Here is a 23,712-nt window from a genome sequence, read left to right on the forward strand (position 1 = left end):
GTGAATCTGCACCTTGGAAGAAGAGATCGCGAGAATGACACGAAGAAGCTATCCATTGCAGGAATCGAATTGGATTAATCCGAACGTGGCAATAAGAAACTAAAGCCTATGTTCTCACGAATCAGTGGCGGTGGTTCGATGTCGGCGATGTCTATTTGTTCCATTGACTTTGATAGGTCATCAACTGAAAATGGTATGCTGCAAAATGATCAAAAATTGTGGAAGTCAGTTTAAGAACAAGTTCGGATCATTTACGTGTAATTTCGGTTAGCTTTCCGAACAATGCATCCCAATTCGAAAGACACAATGGCATAGGGTTAAAGAAAATCATCACATAGTGGAATGTAGATTATAACCTTGAATCATCATCCAGCAGGAAGGAATTACTAACTGCATTGTTTGAATCTTCTGTCATCAACATTCTCATGTTGGCTATTACCTAGAAGTCGGTGAAAGAGCAAAGTCGTTATTAAACTAATGGATATCTCTTTAATCCGGGTTTAGAAACAGCATCTCTTGAAACTTACATCCGGGGACACACTATGGGTTCCGTACTTTATTTATATGTAATAACCCGAAAGCGAACTCGGAGGCGGTTAAAGGTACCTCATCAGTTGCATCATAACACCAGTGCTCAAGTTCAGCTAATCCAGCTTTTACATATTCACCATTACTGAATGAACAGCATTCTCTTCTCAACAAAAGGCTGCAACAGGACTGTGTATCGGTATGCTATACGAAAAAAATTTCTGCATACCGCAGAACAAACTAAGTATAAAACATTAAATAGCAATATGAGCTCTAACATGTTGAATAGTTGAACACTGATAAATGAGAATATTTGTGTAAACGCCTTACAGACTAAGAACGGAGGTACCTGTAAAGGCGACCAAACAACATTAATCCTTAGGGTAAAGCTGTTTAAGCACGCATAGCAACGGTAAGATATGTTTAAACTAACATGATTTCCTTTCAATGTATTCAAGAATTTTCCGAGGCTCTTCACAATCCCTTGCCAGTGAGCAATCAAAGCCTGTTGGCCTGCAGTGTTAGCAACTGATCTTGGTGCTCCCTTGACTAAGCTTGCTCTGGATGTTCTTGGTGCCTATATCATTTATTCATGTTAGTCATAAAAGTAGTTCTGTTTATTTCTTCGGATTATTTCATTCACTTAATCTAATTCTGATATATATTACCTGGATGCACAATCCAAGCAATGGTGAAATTTCTTTCTTCAGATTATCTCTAATCATTCCATATATCTTCTCCACTATGCTGTAAGCTGTTGCTTAAAAAGCAAGGCTGGGTACTTGGCTTCAACTTTCCGTAAAGTGTCCACCCCGCTGGTGATGCCACCATTAATGAAGGCGAGATTGACGCCTTGTGGAGCTCCACGGAAATTCTTCAAGAAAATAACAGCAACCAATGGATTAGTTGCAGATATGAAATTTCCTGAACATCATGACTAGGCATTAGTGAGAAAGCTTTTACCTGAGTCATTCGCCCAAACAAAGTAGCTGATGATGATCGACGTCTTTGTGGAGTCATTCCAGCATCACCGCTAGCTTTCAACGTGCGCTGGAGTAGCAAGAGAAGTGTTGAGGCATTGGATAACCAATAAGCCAAGACATCATTATTATCCAGTGTCTGAAATTCAAATGCCTACAATGAGCTCGAGAATACGAGGTTTCTAATCATGACATTTTAGAAAAAGTTGATGTGTAAAAGCTTGATATTTCAACCTCGATAGCATTGCCGATAGTCTGAATGATCCGATCGAAGACACTCATTCGCTCGACTTCAAATGATCTCCATTGCAACAAACATTTATATATGATGCAAGCTGCAACAGGTCTGTTCCCTGCAAAGCCTAAATGTTGTGCGATACATCGAATGAGCAACTCCTGGTTCTCCTGTTGTTTCTCATTTAGAGATTTTTGTGGTTTCTCCTCCACTTCACTTGGCTCTCTTTGGTTTATCGAGCCGCTGTGAAGATCCTGTTCAAATACATCGATCAACATGAGAATTTAGACAACAATGGGTACCCTTGGTTCTAGATGCCCACTTTCAGAACCTCTCTGCCAGTCATTAGACAGCGGGTAAATCTCCTTAGTATTTTGAGACAATAGAAGTTAAAATGAAAACATGCAGAAGCTCATTATTCTAAATACCTGCAAAATCGATCTCGAACGTCCTGAAAGGAATTTATTGGGAGTCAAAGATACAGCCTGTTGCCGTAGCACTCTATTCTCCGATTCTATATTAGCGAGCTTCTCTTCTAACCTTATTTCAAGTAACCATGTAAGTGTGGTGGTGATATATGAAAGTGAGCAAGAACTTCAACAGTATAAAACTCATACATTATATGTTCTTGACAAAAAAAAATGAGCATTAATAGTAAACTCGTAAAACAAATTATTGTTCATACACTACCCCTCAATGTGTCCTGGAGTTGTTTAACTTTTTTTCTGTTTCTTCCATTTTTTTTTAACTTTCTTCACTTGACTCTTTGAGTTCATGGTATTTTGCTTCTGCATCGTCTGCTCTTTTCTTTTCCGAGTCCAATGTGGTCTGTCAGAAATAACAGCAATGTCAAGACCATCAGCTATTATGTAACTGAAAAGTAGACATTTATACCTTTAGGGTCTCCAATTCTTCTGTTAAAGATTCAATTTTCTCTGTATCTTCAACAAAAACTTCTTTTTCTTCAACAAAAGCAGGCGCTTCTTGGATGTTTTTATTTGCGGACTCCTGTTCTTTTTCGAGCAATTCATTGGTTTCATCGATTGTTTTCTGCATTTCTTGCAATTGGTTTTGCATTTTCGCTACCTCCTGAGCTTTTGATTCTTCTAAATCAGTCTGAATGAACCTTTTCAAGGCTTTCCATGAACATATATAAAAAAAAAGAAAAAGCAACATAGAATAAAAATATAGTCTCTGCAGATTCCAGAACCCTAGAAAATAAATGCAATTCAAGAATGTTGACATCGAATATGTTTCGAGATGCATTGTTGCATAGACCACAACCAAACAACTCCCGATAGAACCGTCGTGTTTCATGTTTTAGCAGTTCTCTACTGAATATTAGCATTCTGCAGTCGTTACCCTTAAACGCTTCTCCAGTTGCAAACGCCATGTAAGTTCCTCCACGTTCTTTTCAAGCTTATCCTTTGCTTCTTTTAGTGCACCAGTTTCCCTTGCAGCCTAAATAAAAACCAAGGAAAAAATGGAAAGTATTAATATAAAGAACTGAATTGCAAGCCAGATAATCTTATCGAGCAAACACAGATCAGTTAATGTTATTCTACAACAACACTTTCAGACGCCAATATGAAACATCAGTTGATGGGCATAGTGATATGTTCCTCCTGAGCCGTTTTGAGTGTGATTAAGCCATAACTTTGACTACGGAGGTCAGAATCGCGCATAAAACCCCAATCTGAAAAGCTCTTTTCGACGCGTACGCTGTGCACATGAACTACGTTCCATGTGGCCTTTTTTCGACCTCAAATTCTGTCGTTTTCCCCTCCGAATCATTAGATTTAAATATTTTTTACTATTTATGGTAATATTTCGATTGTCAATTAGGAAGTCATTTTAAATCCGATTTCGGTAGGATTTTTTGCAGATTGCTTATTTTATTTTAAATTTCAATTTAGATTGATTTTCGGGATTTTGCTATTTTTGGTAAAATTCCGATAAACAAGATTTTTGGCTATAATAGTCCGGTTTGTGGACTGATTTTGGATAGTTTTTTTATTTTATAATATTTTATTAAACTCTAGAGACTTTTTTATCTGGTTTTTGGGCGAATTTTCTCTTGTGAATCATCTGTTGGAACTAACCTACAGGATAATCGTTATTCTGTCTGGCGTCACATAGTGAACACAAAAAGATTCAAAATCTACTAGATAAGATAGATTATTTGAAAGAAACAAATTTAATAAGACTATACTAGAAGATAATCCAAAACAGACCATTTTGAGCTTTCTAAGCTCTCGTCTCGCAACTCTTCCCCTCCACCTGGTTTGCGTCACTATGCATCCTCTTTTGAGCTTCTTGTAATATATGACAGCTCTACGACTGCGCCATTGAGCCTGCAATGTTTCACTTATCCGAACTTAAACTAGGACTACTCTGAAATGGACCGACAAGTAGAAAAATGTTCAAGCAACCTAGTATGACTTAGAATATAACCTGAACCAATGTTGAAGCTTTGTTTGAATTCCTGGACCTGAGTTCCTTACGAGCGGCCATTGCCCTCGTACCTGTCTGTATGACAAGGGAAGATACATGGAGTTTCTTATAGGATTGTCTAGATTGGTACCTTCTCGCGTTCTTCTGAATTTTCAAAGCTGCGGCCTGACTTCTCTTGTTACCATAAACTTTGCTAGCCAATCTTCCTACAGATAACACATAAGACAGTTGATTAACGACAAGATACTATCCAAAACCACCAAAGCACTAAAAGACTAAGCTCATCCCTGTAGATTTCTTTTCAAGTTTCAACACTCACCTCTGCATATAGACTGAAGATCAACAGATGCCTTTCGCATTGCAAGGAATCGTTTACGAGATATATGAGTACAAATGCGCCCCTGTATAATTCTGGCAGCAGAATTGAGTATTTCTGCCCTCTTTGCATCTAATTCTGCCATCTGACCAGATCTCAAAAAGACCTTTGTTAGGCCTATCTGCAAATACCATTTTGAAGTCAATCAATGATACTTCCTTACTACAATATTACAAATGCAAGGTACTAATGAATGCAATTTTCGATTCCAAAAGCAGATTAAAGAAAATGCTAAAGGACGTGTGTCCAACAATAGAACAGTTCCAACGAGTTGCATTAAAATTTTTGTAATACCTGATATCCTTGAAGTCCCGCCCTGTCTAAAATCTTTTGGCACGTGGCCTTTTCATCGTAGCTGCTTACGGATAAAATAAAGGAGAAGAGAGAAGAGTATTGGCATTAGTTTTTAATTGTAACCTTCAGAGTGTAACGATAAAGTTTCACGACGGTTAATAGTTTTTTTAAACTAAAAGAGACCACTTACTTTCCTTCCAAAGCCTCGGGAAAAAGAAGCCCAAATCGGTTAATGAATTCAAAGAAAGGTCTGCGAGTTGGATATCCGGCCATACTGATTCTGATTGCCTCTAGAACACCATACAAGACCAACTTCTAGTTAAAAGGAAATACATCTTAAAAACAAGATAAGATTGTTTTTGCAAAACCAGTTCTAATCAATCATAAAATAAGAAATCTATACTCACACCACAGCGAAGTTGTTGCATGACATTGAGATTCTCAAATATAGCAGGTTTAAGTTTGTTGTTCGGCTTTACACATCGGATGTAGTGAGGTTCCGTAGAATTTAATGTTTCCATTAGAGACTGTAATTGTAGCTGAAGCATTCATCAAGAAAGTGTTAATCTACAAGTTCCTACCATATATAACGAACTATATGAGACAATGTAAGAGATGAGTTTAATAGATAGAAGGGACAAACCAAAATCATGAAGACAAGCATACAGCAAAACTACCTTAAAACGAGAGCCGATTTAGGAAAACTTGGATGATTTTGATGTTTCTTCTGGAAGTGGAGGGAAAAGGCCTGATACAAATGAACATTTGGAAGCACTCAACAAGTCTTGATGTCCAGGTACCACATAATCCTTGTTTTTGTCCATAAATTGATCAGATTGGTATGGGACCTGAAAAACAATGTTGTTAGAAATCATTTAAAAGTGACATATCAGCTCCAACTATTTAACGGTTAAAATTTTACTAATGCATCATACGTCTCCCGAATAATGAGCAATGGTGAAATCAGTGCGAGACAATTCCGGCTTAATGAATCTTTTGTGGTTCTTAAACGTCTGATAAAGCTTGTTCGCAAAGGTTTCATGAGTTGACTTCGGGAACATGCTGAAAACAATAAGTGTAGTTAAGTTAACAAGACAATGATTATGCTTTTCATCATCTAGCAGCATAAACTGATGTAATGAATTACAGATAAATTTCTGTGAGAAGTAGCAAAATTTGGAAGCAAATACGCGGAAGAACAATATTATACCGTGCTTCATCTAGAAGAGCAATAATTCCTCCAGGTTTCTGCCAATATAAGATGGAAAAAAATAGTAAAATAATGAAGATCGATAGAAATGAAAAAGTAATGGTCAACATGCATTATGTTTAGGGGATTAACCTTTTCGATAAGGTCCAGGACATCCTGATTATCAACAAACTCGATGTAGATCCAATTGATCTTCTCTTTTGTGTACTCTTCTTGCTCCATCTTAAAGACATGCTGAAGAATATAAACCAGAAACACTTAATTTATAGTTTCTGATTGAAAAATAGATCAAATGGTCGACACTCAACATGATTTAAGACCTTACCTGATTGAAATGCTGTTGCAGCTTCTCATTTGTGAAGCTAATACAAAACTGCTCAAAGCTGCACCGAGATACCGTGAAATGAAGTCACAAGACTGCTTAACTGACTAAAAAGGTAGTTTTCTGCAATATCTCGAATACAATAATCCATCTATTTATATAGGATACAACCAATGAGCATACCTGTTAGACTTAAAGCTTTCAAAACCGTAGATGTCGAGGACTCCTATTAAAAATTTTGAGTTTGGATCTTGTCCTATTGAATTATTGATTTTATCCACCAACCTGCAGACAGGGAGGTGGAATTTAGCGTTATCTCAGCATCATAAATCGTTTTGTTTTTCCTTTATCATATGAGATTATCTCATGTTGAAGCCTCTCACCAGTCAAACAATCGTGAATAAACTGTTTTAGCCAAGCCATCCCTGCTATTTGTTGCGCTTTGGGGATCAAGACTTCTCTTTATAACCTCCTCGGGTGTGACCATAACACGCTTACACAATGCATCTTCTAAGGCCTTAGCATCACACCTGAAATGAAGTGAAACTGGATAATTAAACGAATATGAAAGTGAAGATACCAGAAAAAAATGGCCCTGTAACATGAAGGAAAAGCACATACATAAGAAGGTCTGCTGTTGTTTGCAGATGGAACTTAGCCTGGTCATCTTTCGGAACTGATGAATCAACTTCTTTTCCTTTAGCGAAAACAATGTTTCCAAGATGAAGAATTGCGGCAACTACCCTGAAAATGGCTTCCTGTGAAAGAAAGAAAGAAAGAAAAAAGACTGTCATTCCTCGTTTTTTATCATAAAGCTGCTGAATGCTTGCATACCTGCTCCTTGCCACTAATTCCGACAATATCCATAGCTCTTCGTGTCTCAAGATAATCTTGGGCATCACTTACACCGACCAATTCATAGCACTTTGACTGGTTAAGATAGTGATAGTTTTTGGGGCTTCCCAACTTGTACTTCTCAACTTCCTGTTAACGATAGTAACTTAAGCCCCAATTTAAAATAAATAAAATGACTAATATTCATCAGCAGTCAGATAATCTCACAAGAAGCCGAAAAAATACCTCCTGTGGTGCAGCACAGAGAAGATAAAAACAGTCGTAGTTACGTTCGGGGTCGGAAACTTGGCAAACACGAGATCTCTCTAGAAGGTAAGTTCTGATGGCAGCTCCCGATATTCTTCCATGCTTATCAAATTGGATTTCAAGAAATTTACCGAAACGACTGCAACAGCATTAGTATTAGGAAAAATCAGTGTCAAACCATTTATTGCTCTATTTAATGAACATCAAATGCTATTAATCATCAGTTGGATACAAAAAAATCAAATCAATATCCTTGCTTGAATTTATTTCCTTTAAAGAGTGTCTTACCTGGAGTTGTTATTTTGAACAGTTTTAGCATTGCCAAATGCTTCAAGAACCGGATTAGACTGCATTCAGGTAGTATATGATACTCTTATCAGTTATCGTGCAAGAAATCAGGGAGACGCATGTTTGATGAGAAGAAGAGTTAAAGTTCTCAATCGTACATCAAGAACTTGTTGTTCAACTGTCCGTCCTTCGGTGGCAACTCGACCTCCTAGATGCATAAGCATCTTCGTGGTCTCAGTTTTACCTGCTCCACTTTCACCACTAGCCAGAATTGAATTGCTTTTCCCTTCATTAACCATGGCCCTGATTGAAGTTAAGATAATTCTTCAAATCTTGTTCATAGATTACCAAAAAGAACGCACAAAGTAAAGAAGAAGAAGAAGAACAATGACCTGTAAGCAACATCGGCAACCGCAAAAACATGAGGACTTAGTTCCCCAAAGGGGGCTCCCTTGTATTGTTGCATCATATGAGAACCATAGATGTGTGTCAATTTTTGGAATGGATTAATAGCAATTAATGTATTCCCCGTATATGTCTGCCATCACCAGTATGTCAAATACACACACACACACACACACATATAGCCATATAAACTGAAAATGCAAACAGTTGTGGTTACATCAAGGGAAGAGAAAGCTTACATAAATTTCATTGAGTTCATATCTAGTTCTCAGATTCTGCAAAACTCCAGGTTCATGCAGATAAGATAGCTTTGTCATGTCATCAACTCCACCAGCAGGAGCTTCCATGTCTTTCGGATATATTTTCGTTAACTTTTCCATGATCTTAACGTTAACCAACACCACAATACTATCTCAGTACAATGAAAACCCAAGTAAAATACATTTTACGTAACACTAAATCCTGTTTAGACGTTTTTGTTCAAACACATATTCGAACATAAATACATAATCATAAGAGTATGATATTCCAAATATACAAAAAAACTCAGAAAACCATAAAAGTACCCAAGTCAGACATATAGAACAAATGACACTCATCCCAAATCCAGGTAAGAAAAGATGGTTAATATAGGTAATGAAGAATACCTTTTTCCCATTAGAGGTGTTAATCTCGACATCTTTTCCAGTAATTTTCGAAACCACCCCATCGATCCAAGATACATCTGGGTCTTCAGCCCAGACGTGAGAACCTACAGTAATATTTACAGTTGCCTGTAATCTATCAAAACCATTGTTAACATTATACCAACAAAAAGAATCATTTAATAACATACATTCATTGTTAACATTACTACATGTATCCATGCAACCATGATATTCAACGAGTTCAAAGTTCGAATCTTGACATTCATTCTTTCTACACACAAAAATAATAAGAACAAAATCGAGTATGACCCGAAGTTGAGAATACCATTGTTAACATTATACAATCAAGAATTTTCATTTAATAATAAACAGTCATTGTTAACATTACTACATGCAACCATGATATTCAGCGAGTCCAAAGTTCGAATTTTACTCTCTTTTATACACATAAAAAGAATAAGAACGAAATTGAGTACGACTCGAAGTTGAGATTACCATTGTTAACATTGTGAAAAGAAAATTTTTCATCAAGTAGCAGACATTTATTGTTAACATTACTACATGCATCCATGCAAGTGCAACCATGATCCATGCAAGTGCAACCATGATATTTAATGAGTCTGAAGTTTGAATCTTGACATTCATTCGCTCTACACAAACAGAATAAGAACAAAATCAAGTACGATTTGAAGTTGAGATTACCATTGTTAACATTGTGAAAAGAAAATTTTTCATTTGATAACAGACATTCATTGTTAACATTACTACATGCATCCATGCAAGTGCAACCATGATATTCAACGAGTCTGAAGTTTGAATCTTGACATTCATTCTCTCTACACAAACAGAATAAGAATAAAATCGAGTACGACCCGAAGCCGAGATTACCATTGTTAAGCTCTCAATCCGAAGCCTGGCAATGCATGGTTAAAGATGGAAACAGGACACAACCCAAGTTGGGAAAAAGGTTCATCTGATTGCATGAAAATTGAGGTCCAAAACATAATTAAGACTGCCCCAGTTTCTTGAAAAAAGAAACTGCAATGCAAATGTAATTAACTTTCTCGGGAAAAATCAGGGAGGCAGAGAGAAAAGGGTGGTGAGTTATTTGTGTTGTATGGAAGTGAGTGGGTTATTCAGAATCTGACATTGTTCGTTAGAACTGTTAAGTTCGGTTTTTTGTTTAACCTTTTTTTTTTTGGGGGGGGGGGAATCGTGGTTCCTTACCGATTCATTCTCTCGCTCTTAAAACCCAAGCAACTTGCTTTGATCTCATGGGAATAAATGGTGATTTCAAGACAGTGATATTATGCATTTTTATAGGGTAAATACACGTTTAGTACTTTAACTATCACTTTTATTTCGTTTTAGTCGCTTAACTATTTGTTTTTCAAAATCATCCCTAACATTACATTTTGATTTTATTTTAGTCACCCACCGTTAAAATATTAACATAACTACTGATATGACATTATCTTATGGTGACACTTTACAATTTGAATACTAAACATGTAATTTACCCTTTTATTTATAAATGGAAGCCTATAATTGCTCAACTAATTAAGAAATTACAGTTCATCGTCAGTTAATCATTTTTCCTTAGTTTCTTGGGATAATTTTCAATTTATTTTCAATAGTATAAATACATATGATCAGATTTCATAAAACAATATTCGAATGGCGTTAAATATTGTATTATTTATTTTTTTGTTAAGCTAAGACGATTATAAAATAGTATAAGTTCTAAATACTATTAATCATTTGATAATGAACGTTTAATAAACCCTTACTACAGTAATTGATGTTTAAATCCGGAACCTCTAAAAATAATAATCATTCTTTTAATTTCATATCTATTTACTTATTTTCTTATTTATAAACCTACTAAAAATGATATTTGATATCATCTTAACACTGTTCATAGGATTATTTTTTGCACTGATAGTGTATAAACAATAACCTATAATTTATTTATGAATAATCGACACACATGAGTAGTTTATCCCCAAAAAAATATCAACACGTAGAGATAATGTTACACAAATGGTACACAATTATAGAGTGTCACTTTGTTGAGTCTCTCGATCATTAAACGTTACAATATCTCACTATAAGGTGTTGTTTTGTTGAGTCCTCAGATTATTAAAAATTATAAAATGATTATATGACTATTTAAATGTTCAAAACTCGTCCTTTTATTGTTAAAAAGTTGGTGGCTCTCTGAGCTAGACGTAAGTTTGTTGATTGACATATAATAAAATCTGATCCTAGAATCGTTTTAGTTATATTTTGTGGATTGATTCTTCGTTTACGTTATATTGTTGAGCTAGTGCTTAAAATATTATGCTATCAAGCTAGCGTTTAAAAGCAGCAGCGGTGCCACCAATAAAATATAATTTTTTTAGCAAAAAAAGACGAATTTAGAAATGAATAGTGAGGAGACTCAATAAAACAAGAAGTTATAGTTAAGTGATCATTCTATAACTTTTAATAGTCAGAATAATCACCAAAACATCACTACATAATCGGAAAACCATTTGTACACCTTACACAAATTTTATTTTGTTTACTAATGTTTGAAAATTAACACTAACATCACCAATTTCACTTCACTGATTAGTGATCATAATACAACATTTTAAACAATAATGAGTTAAATAAAATTTTATTAAAATAATACTGACTTTACTGTTTAATTTACACTTAAATATAACTTAAAATTTATTTTTTAAAAATTGTATAAGTTTATCAATTTAAATCTATTTTTTTAAAACTAAAATTATCTATCATCGCTTTTCCGATTATCTTGTGACAGTCCACATGCAATTTATTATCGATTTAAAATAATATCACGTAAATGAACAATTTAAATTATAAAATCATGTATTATTACAAAATAATTTATTATATGCGTAATAGACTGTCAAGCAAGTAATCCACGTCGATCATTAATTAATAATTGTCACACGAGCTACTACATTAATGTTTTAAAAAGTTTAACCATTCAATTAACATTATTTGTTGAGCCGACTCCTTTTTAAAAAGAAATATTATTTTTCTTAGAATATCCGACTTTTAGAAATATAATAATTATCTAACAAAATAACTATTTATAAATCCGACCCAAACCGACTGTGATACTTGGGCGGAAGCAAGAAAGACGTAATTTTGATATGCCATCCATGCAAATGGCCATCAAAATTCATCCACTGAAACATGGTCCAAACAGTCATAAATACCACATTAAATGTAAAACACACAAAATTAAGCAAAGTTTAAGCATGAGACCCTACAAATTTACATGTTACATTACCATAGGATGCAGTGTCTCACACTTGAAAAACATACCACTTTCCGACTTTGTTTACTAAATTTATCTTCTTAACTGGCTCACCTAAATCCGATGATAAAACAGACCCATAGGACGAACCAGCATTACCTTTCAGTTGCCGTCGTCGGTCGCTTTTAAGTAAAGGGTTTCACCCCCATCACCACCCTGACCTCCGGAGCTTCCTCCACGAACTTCAACTGACCCTGCACTCCCGATATCTAGCTTGCTTCCACCTGCCATTGGCCTGCCACCATGAATACCTTCACCCGAAGCACCGCGTCCAAAATCAGGAAACCCTCCACCCCCAAGTGCTCCGCTGCCACCTGCAGAGCTAGAATCAGTTTGCAGCCTGTGAAGGCCTGTGCTTCCGCCGGAGCTCATGCCGAGCTGACCGTGCAAGGCTTGTTGTTGTTGTTGCAGTGCAGAAAATGGTTGCTGAGCATACAACATCGAGGACCGTGCAGCCATAAGTGATTGTTGAGTCATCTGTTGAGCTTGTTGGTGCTGCATGTAGTGTCCAGCTCCTGGCTGCATAATACCACCGGTTGGAAACTAGAAGCAATCGACAAAGACAAGTTAGCAAATGCACCACAAGAAAGATATCCGGTGAACCCTCAACGTAAAATGTGTTTAAAAAAGATAACTGTTCGAAGAATCTAAAAACAGGGTCAGCACCTGCGTATGCACAGCGGGAGGTTGGGGTTGAGAATCTGCAATTGCAGCCAGGTACATGAGGTTTCGCTGCAGCCTTGCTTGGTTCCTGCAACAATCGGAGCCGGTCAGTGGCCCTTCTAAGACTACCACAAATATCTTCATAATTCATAACTGGTTTAAATTAGATATGCACTGATTAGTACAATTATCTGATTGCAACAAGATAAAAGAGTTTGAGTTGAAAGGTCAAGCAGAACCTTAATATGAAAATTCTCGTACTTCTCCCGGAAGCTTAGCAAATTCAAGTGGTTTCAAAACCTTTGTTTTATCAGCCAAATATGAAAATCTCACCGGAAAACAAATGGAAGTTCAAGCTTGAAAAACCACAAAAATGAAGTAAAAATTAACTTCATAACCATAGACACTAGACATAGAGTGAATACATAATCCGCAAACTAACCAAACTTGTATTCGGAATCCCGAAAATATTGCAATTGAAGCAGAATAGTGACCCAGCAGTAAGCATGAGATAAAAATAATGAATTTACAACTATTGTCGCAGCAAGCGATACTTTGAGACACTGTGGGGGGACCAAGGTTAAGTCGTCAGGAAAAGCAAGATGGCACAAATACAAAAGTTGGACTTTCCAGAAAAATGAAGACAGTTTCTTTTTGGTTACAACTTAGAAGCCACTTCAGGTTTCTCCGTGTCAGTCGAGAACCTCGGCTGAGATTCCATGTTTTGGTATCGATATCTACTTTAGTAGGATTTCATATTTATCGAAAAACACTTATTTGCAGAACCTCTGGCTAGAAGAGAAGAAGTTCAGGAACAAACTAGCAATGCAGTCATAATTTTGACAGATAATAAGCATCAGATCAATAGAAAAAATTATGCATCAGTTATTGGAGATTAAAAATCAATCTACACTCGAGTATGATATATGTTAGCAAGAATCTAACACTTACTCAGCACATTCACTCAATTTCCCGGAATTCTGGCTCTCGACAATCTTTAAGATCAATGACTTGTTCTCGTCAAGATACTGCATTCCATCAAAACAAAGTCATAGAACAAACTAATAAATATTTTTAAAATGAATTGGAAAGAATATGCAGCAAATACAGCTTTAGAATCTTAGTGGAAGTGGACATAAAACAGCAGAACGACCATTTTGATCCATAACCAGTCTTAAGTAATTCAAATCATCACCGGCTAAACTTTTAGGGGAGGGGAGAGACGGAGAGTAAAATGCTCATTAATAACAGTAACAACAAATCCAAAAAAGTAAGAAAATGAACCAAGGATTACTTCGAAAAGGCAACCAAATCTATGCATCATTGGATTTACCTTAATCAGAAAGCCTGATTTCATATGACCAACCATACAAGAAATTAAGAACATATTTGCAAACAAAAGATCTAGGTTGAAAACATGTCGTGTATCCGGGAAACACATCATATAGAAAGGACCACCGATAAACAATTATCGAGAGAGGACCACCTAAACCAGCAAAGGCCGTATCAGAAGGTCATAGTGTCAAATGGAACAAATGGAGGACCACTACAGAAAAAGCATTAAGAACTAAAGCCATGGGGCCCTAGAGCAATGAGGTAACAAAAAATGTCATGCATACAATCCGACTTCCAACAAGCTTATTATTGTCAACAAGAAAAGAGTTCATATTAGTGATCCCCCAACACCTATGTTGTCCTTAGAAACTCCAATTACAACAAATCCTCACTATATTACCCAGTTAGGTACATGAAATCAATTTTTTTCTACCGCTGTAAGCCATCGGAGCAGCCCACAGAAGAAGAAGAATCTTACTTCCTTTGGCATTGTTTGTAAGTAGTAGCTAATCATCTGAACTTTTTTATGGGAAGTTTAAACCTAGTGCTCATGAAGTCTATCCAACGACGAAATTTCGTCGGTCATTCCGAAAAAGGCGAATTTTCTTCGAGGATTAATTCGATACCAAACCAATTCATTACATAAAAGCAATAACTTATAAGGAAACTGGATTAAGAACAACTAAATACCAAGTGAACTAAGGCTGAAGCATCAAAAGCTGTAAGATTTTCATATGAACCATAAAAATTTGAGGGAAAAAAGAGTCCCAAATCCAAAATGACAAATGCACAAACTCATATACCAAATGCCTCCAAATTTCATCAAGAAAAAGAACATTAAAAACAATATACAAAGTAAACTACTAATCACCAGTAAAATCTTCTTAAAATACATAAAAACAAACAAACAAGACAAGACAGTTAGAAGTTGAAATCCACTTACCAACAGCAGTCATCAAACGAAACGAGAAAAACAATAACTTTTTCCTAAGCAATAAAAAGGATAATGCAGCTTTTTTTCCATTAATCTCTCACTAATCAAAGGAAATAAGAATGAGAGCAGAAAATACACGCATACATTCATACATACATGTATACACATAGTGATAAAAAAACAAATAGAATAGAAGGAAGAAGAAAGAGAGAAAAGGGAAGAGGACCTGTTGAATATGATCAGTAGTGACGTTGGGATAATAAGCTGCCATCATGGGCTGCATCTGCATCAGGTGCTGCTGCATTTTCTTCCTTTATATCCACACAAACTCTCTCAAAAATTAAAAAATATATATATGTTGTCTCACTCACTCTTTCTCTTTTTGTATAAAGAGATAGAAAAGAAAATGAAGTATCCTCGAGACCAAAACAAACTGAGCTGAAAGAAGAGAATCACTACAAAAAGAAAAAAAGAAAATTGCAAAGAAAGGGTTTTTGCCTTTTTGGGTGGTTGCTGCTGCTGCTGCTGCAACGAGAGAGAGAGAGAGAGTTGAGAAAGGTCACGTGATGGATGATGCAGATAATTGAGATAGACAGAGCAGAGCTACAAATTCAGACACTCTGAAAGAGAAAGGTCCCCCCCACCCTGCAAATTTTTTGAGTAATTAAAGAAAGAGAAAAAAAAGGGTTTTTTTATTCCATTATTACATTTCATTTTCGACATGACTTTGTCTGTTGGTGATACTTTGGTCTTATCTCCTTACTCGAAACACAAATAACATAGGTTATTCCAGTTCGTAGGATAATTACAGTTTTATTGAGTTTAAACACTTTCACGAGTTATATCAAAACTTAAAAATCAATAGACAAATATTGTCATGGTTAGAGGTGAGTTCAATCAACTCGACTAGAGTCAAAACAATTAAGTTATTTAAATTTATAAATCTTATTTTATAATTTAAATTTTATTCAAAGTTAAATTTATAAAATTTGAATTATTTATGTTTTTGTTTAAATTTAATTATAAATATTTATAATACTATGAAATTATTTTGATTTTATTTTGATTGTATTTTAAATAATTCTCTATAAACATATATATTCATTCAGATTTTTAAAATTAAAAGTTTAGGTATTAAACGCATAATTGTTTTTATTTTTTATATGTAATATATATATATATCATATAAAGTTAAAAAAATTCGACTCAAATTTAAAAATTATCTCCTATTTACTAAAGAGTTTAAATTATACGAATTTTATTTTATAACTTGACCTAAATTTAAAATTTTTCTAATCGAATTTATTTGTTTTAGCTAAATCCGACTAAAAACATGTAAAAATGTTTGTGTGTAACTGGAATCGAAATATGATAGGAAGTATTTGCTAATTAATTATAATTAAACTTTGAATTATTATATTTAGGGTAAAATACATAAATGGTCCATCAACTATAAGATAATGTTTTATTAAGTCATTTAACTATTGAAAGTTATAAAATGATCTCTGACTATAAGACATTACTTTTTTAAGTCCTGACTATTAAAAGTTATAAAATTATCATCCGACTATTCATTGTGTTCTAAATTCATCATTTCTCCGTTAAAAAATGATGACAATTTGATATAGACATTAACATGGTAACTGATATATGATATAATCTAATCTAATAATCTCAACCTACTATCATATCTCAGTCAGTAATTTAATGTCCAGCACAAACCTCATATCCTCTTAGGTTACAAATTCTAGACCTACTAGGAGCAATTTCCTTATTTCTCTTAGAGTCCATCATTGCTCTTCTTTCTAAATAAGATTAAATTTAGAATTTTTCGTAAAAGAAATATAGCTATAAGTAAAATAATTATAAATAATAAAATAGATATTAAAATTTTATGTGACGACAGTACCAATATGTTATGTTTTATAAAAGAGAAAATCGCCTCAGTGACCAAAAAAAAGTTATAATATACGATTTTAACCAACTTTTTTTGGATTTGCCAAAATGACCAACAAAATCGCAACGCGAAATAAAAATCGCAACGCGATCCCCAGAATCGCAAATCAGTTTCCAAAATCGCAACGCGATTTTTGAAAATCGCAATGCGATAGTACAAATTCGCATTGCGATTTTCCAAAATCGCAACGCGAATATGAAAATCGCAACGCGAACACATAAATCGCAACGCGTATCCGTAAATCGCAACGCGTATCCGTAAATCGCAACGCATATGGGTAAATCGCAATGCGTATCCGTATATCGCAACGCGTATCCGTAAATCGCAACGAGAATCTGTAAATCGCAACGATAATCCGTAAATCGCAACGAGAATCTGTAAATCGCAACGATAATCCGTAAATCGCAACGAGAATCTGTAAATCACAACACTGAAATTTTGGGTATATAACACTGAAATCATAAATTAAATCCCTAAATCGCAACTCATTCTATCTCCATCTATCACTCTCTCCGGCGACATCCGTTCCTATATCCGGCGACATCCGTTCCTATATCCAACGACATCCTTCCCAATCCGGCAACAGGTTTTAGTTTCGCAGCTCGTCTGTTTAGTAAATTAATTTACAACCATGAAATCATCTAATGTTGATCATGTTTGGATAGATTTGTGTTTTGGAGGGTCATGGGATAATGTTCATGGTGTTTTACAATATATGCCTTTACCCATGAATCTTCAACTAAAATTGTCTTTACAAAAGTTAACTTATGAAACTCTAATGCTACGTGTTTCAAATAAATTGAATTTAGAGCCCCTAAGTGGATTTAGGCTATCTTATCAGAGAAATGGTAAAGTTTATTTGTTAACCGACAATGAAGATGTTGAACGATTCATTGCTTACATTAGTGTTTCACAAGATGATGTTACATTGTATGTTGTTGAACCTAGAAGTAGTATTGTTGGGTCAGTAGCGGGTAGTAATCAACTAAGTTTTTCTCAAAACCCACAACCTTTCTCTAATCCAAATCCCAATCAACTTTCAGCACCAAATTCCGGTTTTCGTATTGACCAGTTAGACGATGATGAGCCAACAGAAAAAATTGTGAGTACTAGTCAGTATTCGAAATTTGGTCTTGGTCAATATCCGGACTTTGATATTGGTCAATACACGGATTTTGATGATGTTTCAGAAGAAGAAACAGACCATGTGTGTAATGATTTTCATATTGGTCAATACCCGAATTTTGATGATGAAACACCCGTTGCCGAGGAAGATGTTGTTGATGATAATGAGGAGGAAGTTACGACTGTGAATGAACATGTTGAACATCCATTCTGTAATTCATATAATCCTGAAGAAGAAAAAGAAGAAGAAAAAGTCCCCGAAGAAAAGAAAATGCCACGGGAGTATAACTGGAATATGCCAGAATTACTTCAGTTACCGGAAGAAGAGTTGGCAAAGAAAGCAGTTGATTGTTACACAAAAGTTATTCGTGTCAAGAAAGATGATTGTTTTGATACAAAGGAAGACTTGAAGATAGCTTTGTATACGAAATGTGTGGAAGATGGCTATCAACTAAAAGTTAACAAATCAAGCAAAGATCGTTTCGAAACAAGGTGTATGATTGACAAAAACTGTACGTGGCGTATGATTGCAAAGAGAATAAAAGATTGCAAAATGTTTCAAGTTAGGACTTTTATTGATAAACATACATGTTCAAGAACCCAAGTTTTTCCTCACCATAGACAGGCAAACAAAAAGGTGTTGGGTGGTTTTCTGGCTGAGTTAATGTTTTTGAATGGCAGGGTATATCGGGGACATGAAATTATGACTGACATGAATGCTCGGTTCAAGATTAGTATATCATATTCTCAAGCTTGGAGAGCCAAATGTTATGCCTTGGAATTGTTGAGGGGGTCGCCAGAAGCATCGTTTGCCCAACTGTCGGCTTATTGTCACAATTTAAAGCTGAAAAATCCTGGGTCGGTAACTCATATCAAAACAGATAGAGATGGACGCTTTGAGTTGCTGTTTATCGCCATTGGTGCTACGGTTAGTAAATCAATATAATTTTGTTGACTCATTTTGTTAGTTACATGCATTTCACATTTAAATGATTATATTTCTTGTGTATATTATTTTGTAGATTCGTTCGTTTATTACTTGCATGCGCCCAGTTATTATAGTTGACGGAGCACATTTGAAAGGTCGATACCTTAGAGTAAACTTATTAGCAGTAGCCATGGATGCTAACAATGGGATATTGCCAATAGCTTACGGGGTTGGCAAATCTGAAACCTCTGATTCATGGACATGGTTTATGGGGCATCTTAGGGATTGCATAGGTCCTATTAGCAATCTGACAATCATATCCGATAGGGCAAACTCAATTGACAACGCTGTTAGAAGGTGTTTCCCAGATGCTTTTCATGGACTTTGTGGTGTTCATTTGTATAGAAATCTAAAATCAAGGTCTGCTGGTATAAAAAAGCACAAATGGACATACTGGAAGGCTGTAAAAGCTTATCGGGAAGTGGATTTCAATAAGCATATAAATTGTTTAAGACGTGTTTTGCCTCAGTGTGCTCAAACACTAGAAGATGTCGGGTTTGAAAGATGGTCAAGAGTACATCAACTTGGAGCAAGATATGGTTTCATGACGTCTAATAGTGCAGAATCAATCAACGCTCTAAGTCGTCATTCCCGGAAATTACCCATTACTATGTTAATGGAGTTTTTTCGAGCCTCTATTCAACAGTGGTACTACAAGAAAAGAAACCATGCAGGTATTATTTCTTTGAATTCGTAACTTATCATATTTATATATTTTACTAAGTATTGTTTATTTAAATTTACAGGAACATTGGAACATCGTGTTACACCATGGACTGAAAAAAAGATAACGAAACGTGTTGTGAAGTCAACGTCATGGAGAGTTGAACCATGTTCAAACACTTTGTTTCAAGTACTGGATAATAACTTAAATGGGCTAGTCGATCTAAATGCAAAGACGTGTAGTTGTATGAAATGGCAAACATCTGGTTATCCGTGTGGCCATGTTATAAAAGTTGCTCTTCATTTAAACCAAGATGATTCAAGCGCATACGCTATGGATTGCTACACTACAGAAGTTTATCGACAGACTTATGCCGAGATTGTCTACCCTATTCCACATCCTTCTGAGTGGGACATACCAGATGACTTACAAACAGTTTTGCCACCAGCCATAGACAGAAGGCTACCTGGCCGACCAAAAAGTCACGATCGTATACCGTCTAAGGGTGAAGAGAAGAAGAGATCGACATGTAGTCGGTGCAAGGAAAGTGGTCATACAAGGTTGACATGTGGATCACCAGTGCCATCAAAATCATCTTTTCCTCTACCAAAATATGGATCCTCATCAAAATCCAAAGCTCATATGGTGTCAAGCAAAAGGCAACCATCTTTAAAATCCCAATCACAATTGGCTTCACCTTTTGGGACTGTTAACTTAGGTGATTTTTAAATGCAAACGTTGTATTATGTGGATTTTATGTGTGAACTTTTAACATTTTCAGTTGAATTAATGACTCAGGCCAACCATTTTGACTTAACCAACTCTTGTTATTCAGTTGTTATCACTATTAGGCATGCATTTGACTATCGCAACACGGAAATTACAATCGCAACGAGAGAATCGCAATGCGAAATGAAAATTGCATTGCGATTCTCTCGTTGCGATTTTCATTTCCGCATTGCGATTTTCATTTCGCATTGCGATTCTCTCGTTGCGATTTTCATTTCGCATTGCGATTTTCATTTCGCATTGCGATTTTCATTTCGCATTGCGATAGTCAATTTTGCCTTCAACATAATGCAGATTGAAATCAACAAAATCAACCATTACATTTCAATCAATTAAACAAGCACAAATAAGAATTATATTCGCATCAATTACACAAATCAACTTTTACAAATCCTCTTACAAATCAATTAAACAATCAAAAAATAAGCAATAATTCTTATTTCCGATCATCTACTATTGAATCAACTTTTACAAATCAATTAAACAATCAAAAAACAATCAATTAAACTATTGAATCAACTTTTGCAGCTCGACATCATTTTCACGCAGTTCACTTCTGAGATTAACCTGCAGAAACCAAACATTTGTTCAAACAACACTTTCTACACATCTAAAACCTACAAACAACAAATTATTGAATTCTAGGTACTTAACCAAACATTTTCAAACCAAAAGTATATAAACTTACCAATTGTTTATGGACATTTTTATAACGCGGATGCAGGTAGGCAGCGTCTCGTATATATCGATTTAGCCATATAATGCCGAAACCACAAGCCTACTGCAGCTTTATCTCTATCGGTGGGAGGTAGATACTTGATGCTTCCCGTCGTCAAACGCTCCAACGCCAAGCATACGAGAGGACCACAATCTCCTCTGGCTCCGCTCGTTTGTTGTGGCGCGGTCTCGTCTCTAATAACTGTAATATTGAGCTTCTTTGGCTTCTTGTTTCCAGAACGAGTCCAATAATTGATCGCATCCAAGAATTTAGCCAAATGAGAGCTCCATCCCTTAATAACATCTCTTAAATCAGCCAATGATATGTAATTTATCATGCTGTCATACACTATTGTCTTAAGGGATGGGAGCTGAAGCTCGACGAGAATCCAATGTTTACGTTCCAAAACAGGGATAAACACCTGCAATCATAAGTAATAATTCATTCATTTGCGCACTTATTTCATAAAACCTTTAAACTCAATCTAAAATAATACTAACCTTATCGACCTCCCACCATGCAGGATAAAGTTTAGCTTGTCCATTGCCCAAATCAAATGATTCATTTCGTGCATTCTTCAAGTGAACGGCGTGAAAAGACGTCGGCATAATTGTATATCGTATATTTTTATTTTTCTTAAGTTTTCTTATTATTAGAAGACGTGTCACCCACGCATCGATATGCTGTTTTACAAAAAAAGACATATATTAGTGACTTACATAAATTTAAAAAAAAAATTAATCAAATTGAAATATAAGAAAAATATAAGACTTACCCCCCCATCGAAATAGCCATTGTCTTCGACCCCTAATAATACGCCCCACCAAGACCGATCAAGCAACAAATAGATATCATCGGTGAGCTTGCATATGTCAGTGAAACACCCCTGGCTCCGCTCATGTAGATAAAAATCAACAGCGGTCTTAGCCCAAAGGGTGTTATCCAGAATTGTGTCCGGTAGTTGTTCCCTCTCCTCTTCAGATACCGGTATGGTACTGGCCGGTAACTCATACAAGAGCCAACTTGAATCCATCATGTCCGGCACGTCAGAGGGTTTCTCAAGAAGCCTACATATGACGCCATGTGAATCGGGCTCTTGAATGGTGGGAGGGACCTCTTCAATGATGACAGTGGCCTCTTGAACGGTGGGAGGGGACTCTCGAGGAATGATAGGGGGGGCCTCTTCAACGATAGGAGTGGACTCTTGAGGGATGACAGGCGAGTCGGGCTTCTTCTTGCGGTGTCTTCGCACTATTGGGGTGTACGGAGACTTAATAGCACGTGCACGCTGTCTGATGCGTGAACTCCGTCGTGCAAGCATAACCCGACGTAAAGCATCCACTCTATCGGGCCGCTAAATAATTAAATACAAAAATCAGTAAATAAACAGACATGATATTTAAACAGTGAAAACAAAGACAAATATGTTTCAAACTTGCATTGTATTCACCCAAGTCATTATTCTATCATAGTTCACAAAATGCATCAGATAACAAAGAAAAATATGTTTCAAACTAATACCCTGAAGTTAGTATTTGTCTTTGTTTTGTCTTTTGGTTGAAAGTAAATTTATCCATTCAAGTTTCAATTTGCAGAAGAAGAAATAGTTTACTTTCGCAACACGAAACTTAAAATCGCAACGCGAAACCAAAATCGCAACGCGAAATGAAAATCGCAACGACAGAATCGCAATGTGAAATGAAAATCGCAACGAAAGAATCGCAACGCGAAATGAAAATCGCAATGCGATTTTGGTTTCGCGTTGCGATCTTGTCGTTGCGATTTTGGTTTCGCGTTACGATTCTGTCGTTGCGATTTTCATTTCGCGTTGCGATTTTGGTTTCGCGTTGCGATTTTAAGTTTCGTGTTGCGAAAGTAAACTATTTCTTCTTCTGCAAATTGAAACTTGAATGGATAAATTTACTTTTAACCAAAAGACAAAACAAAGACAAATACTATTTCACAGTGTTAAAGAATACACAGTTTAGCAGAATTGGCAGCAACCGAACAAATTTACTTTCAACCAAAAGACAAAACAAAGACAAATACTATTTCACAGTGTTATAGAATACACAGTTTAGCAGAATTGGCAGCAACCGAACAAATTTACTTTCAACCAAAAGACAAAACAAAGACAAATACTATTTCACAGTGTTAAAGAATACACAGTTTAGCAGAATTGGCAGCAACCGAACAAATTTACTTTCAACCAAAAGACAAACAAAGACAAATACTATTTCACAGTGTTAAAGAATACACAGTTTAGCAGAATTGGCAGCAACCGAACAAATTTACTTTCAACCAAAAGACAAAACAAAGACAAATACTATTTCACAGTGTTAAAGAATACACAGTTTAG

The 23,712-nt window shown here is 35.6% G+C and overlaps 1 protein-coding gene and 1 pseudogene across 2 annotated transcripts; both read right to left on the minus strand.

Moving 5' to 3' along the window:
* On the minus strand, positions 1 to 9,766 carry LOC120212564 (annotated as a pseudogene).
* Positions 9,767 to 12,057: 2,291 nt separating this feature from the next.
* Positions 12,058 to 15,704, minus strand: LOC120213174 (GRF1-interacting factor 1-like). Of its 2 annotated transcripts, none has more exons than XM_039211324.1 (4): positions 15,339 to 15,704; positions 13,795 to 13,871; positions 12,847 to 12,931; positions 12,058 to 12,723 (listed from the first exon to the last, which is right to left on the minus strand). In XM_039211324.1, exons 1-4 carry the CDS (start codon positions 15,414 to 15,416, stop codon positions 12,283 to 12,285), a joined length of 681 nt encoding a protein of 226 aa, XP_039067255.1. In that variant the 5' UTR covers positions 15,417 to 15,704; the 3' UTR covers positions 12,058 to 12,282. The 2 variants fall into 2 exon arrangements, with proteins under 2 accessions (XP_039067255.1, XP_039067249.1); XM_039211318.1 differs by lacking the exon at positions 15,339 to 15,704 and adding an exon at positions 14,177 to 14,245.
* Between the last annotated feature and the right edge of the window lie 8,008 nt (positions 15,705 to 23,712).

The sequence above is a fragment of the Hibiscus syriacus genome, unplaced genomic scaffold (assembly GCF_006381635.1).
Source record: "Hibiscus syriacus cultivar Baekdansim isolate YM2019G1 unplaced genomic scaffold, ASM638163v2 tig00000738_pilon, whole genome shotgun sequence".
NCBI lineage: Eukaryota > Viridiplantae > Streptophyta > Magnoliopsida > Malvales > Malvaceae > Hibiscus > Hibiscus syriacus.

What these genes read in the sequence shown, in the direction of transcription:
- LOC120213174 (XM_039211324.1), bottom strand. Translation starts at nt 15,416, where the DNA reads ATGCAGCAGCACCTGATGCAGATGCAGCCCATGATGGCAGCTTATTAT. An exon ending in CTACTGATCATATTCAACAG is followed by an intron (nt 13,872 to 15,338) that starts GTCCTCTTCCCT and finishes GATGGAATGCAG; the next exon opens with TATCTTGACGAGAACAAGTC. An exon ending in AAATTGAGTGAATGTGCTGA is followed by an intron (nt 12,932 to 13,794) that starts GTAAGTGTTAGA and finishes CGATTGTTGCAG; the next exon opens with GAACCAAGCAAGGCTGCAGC.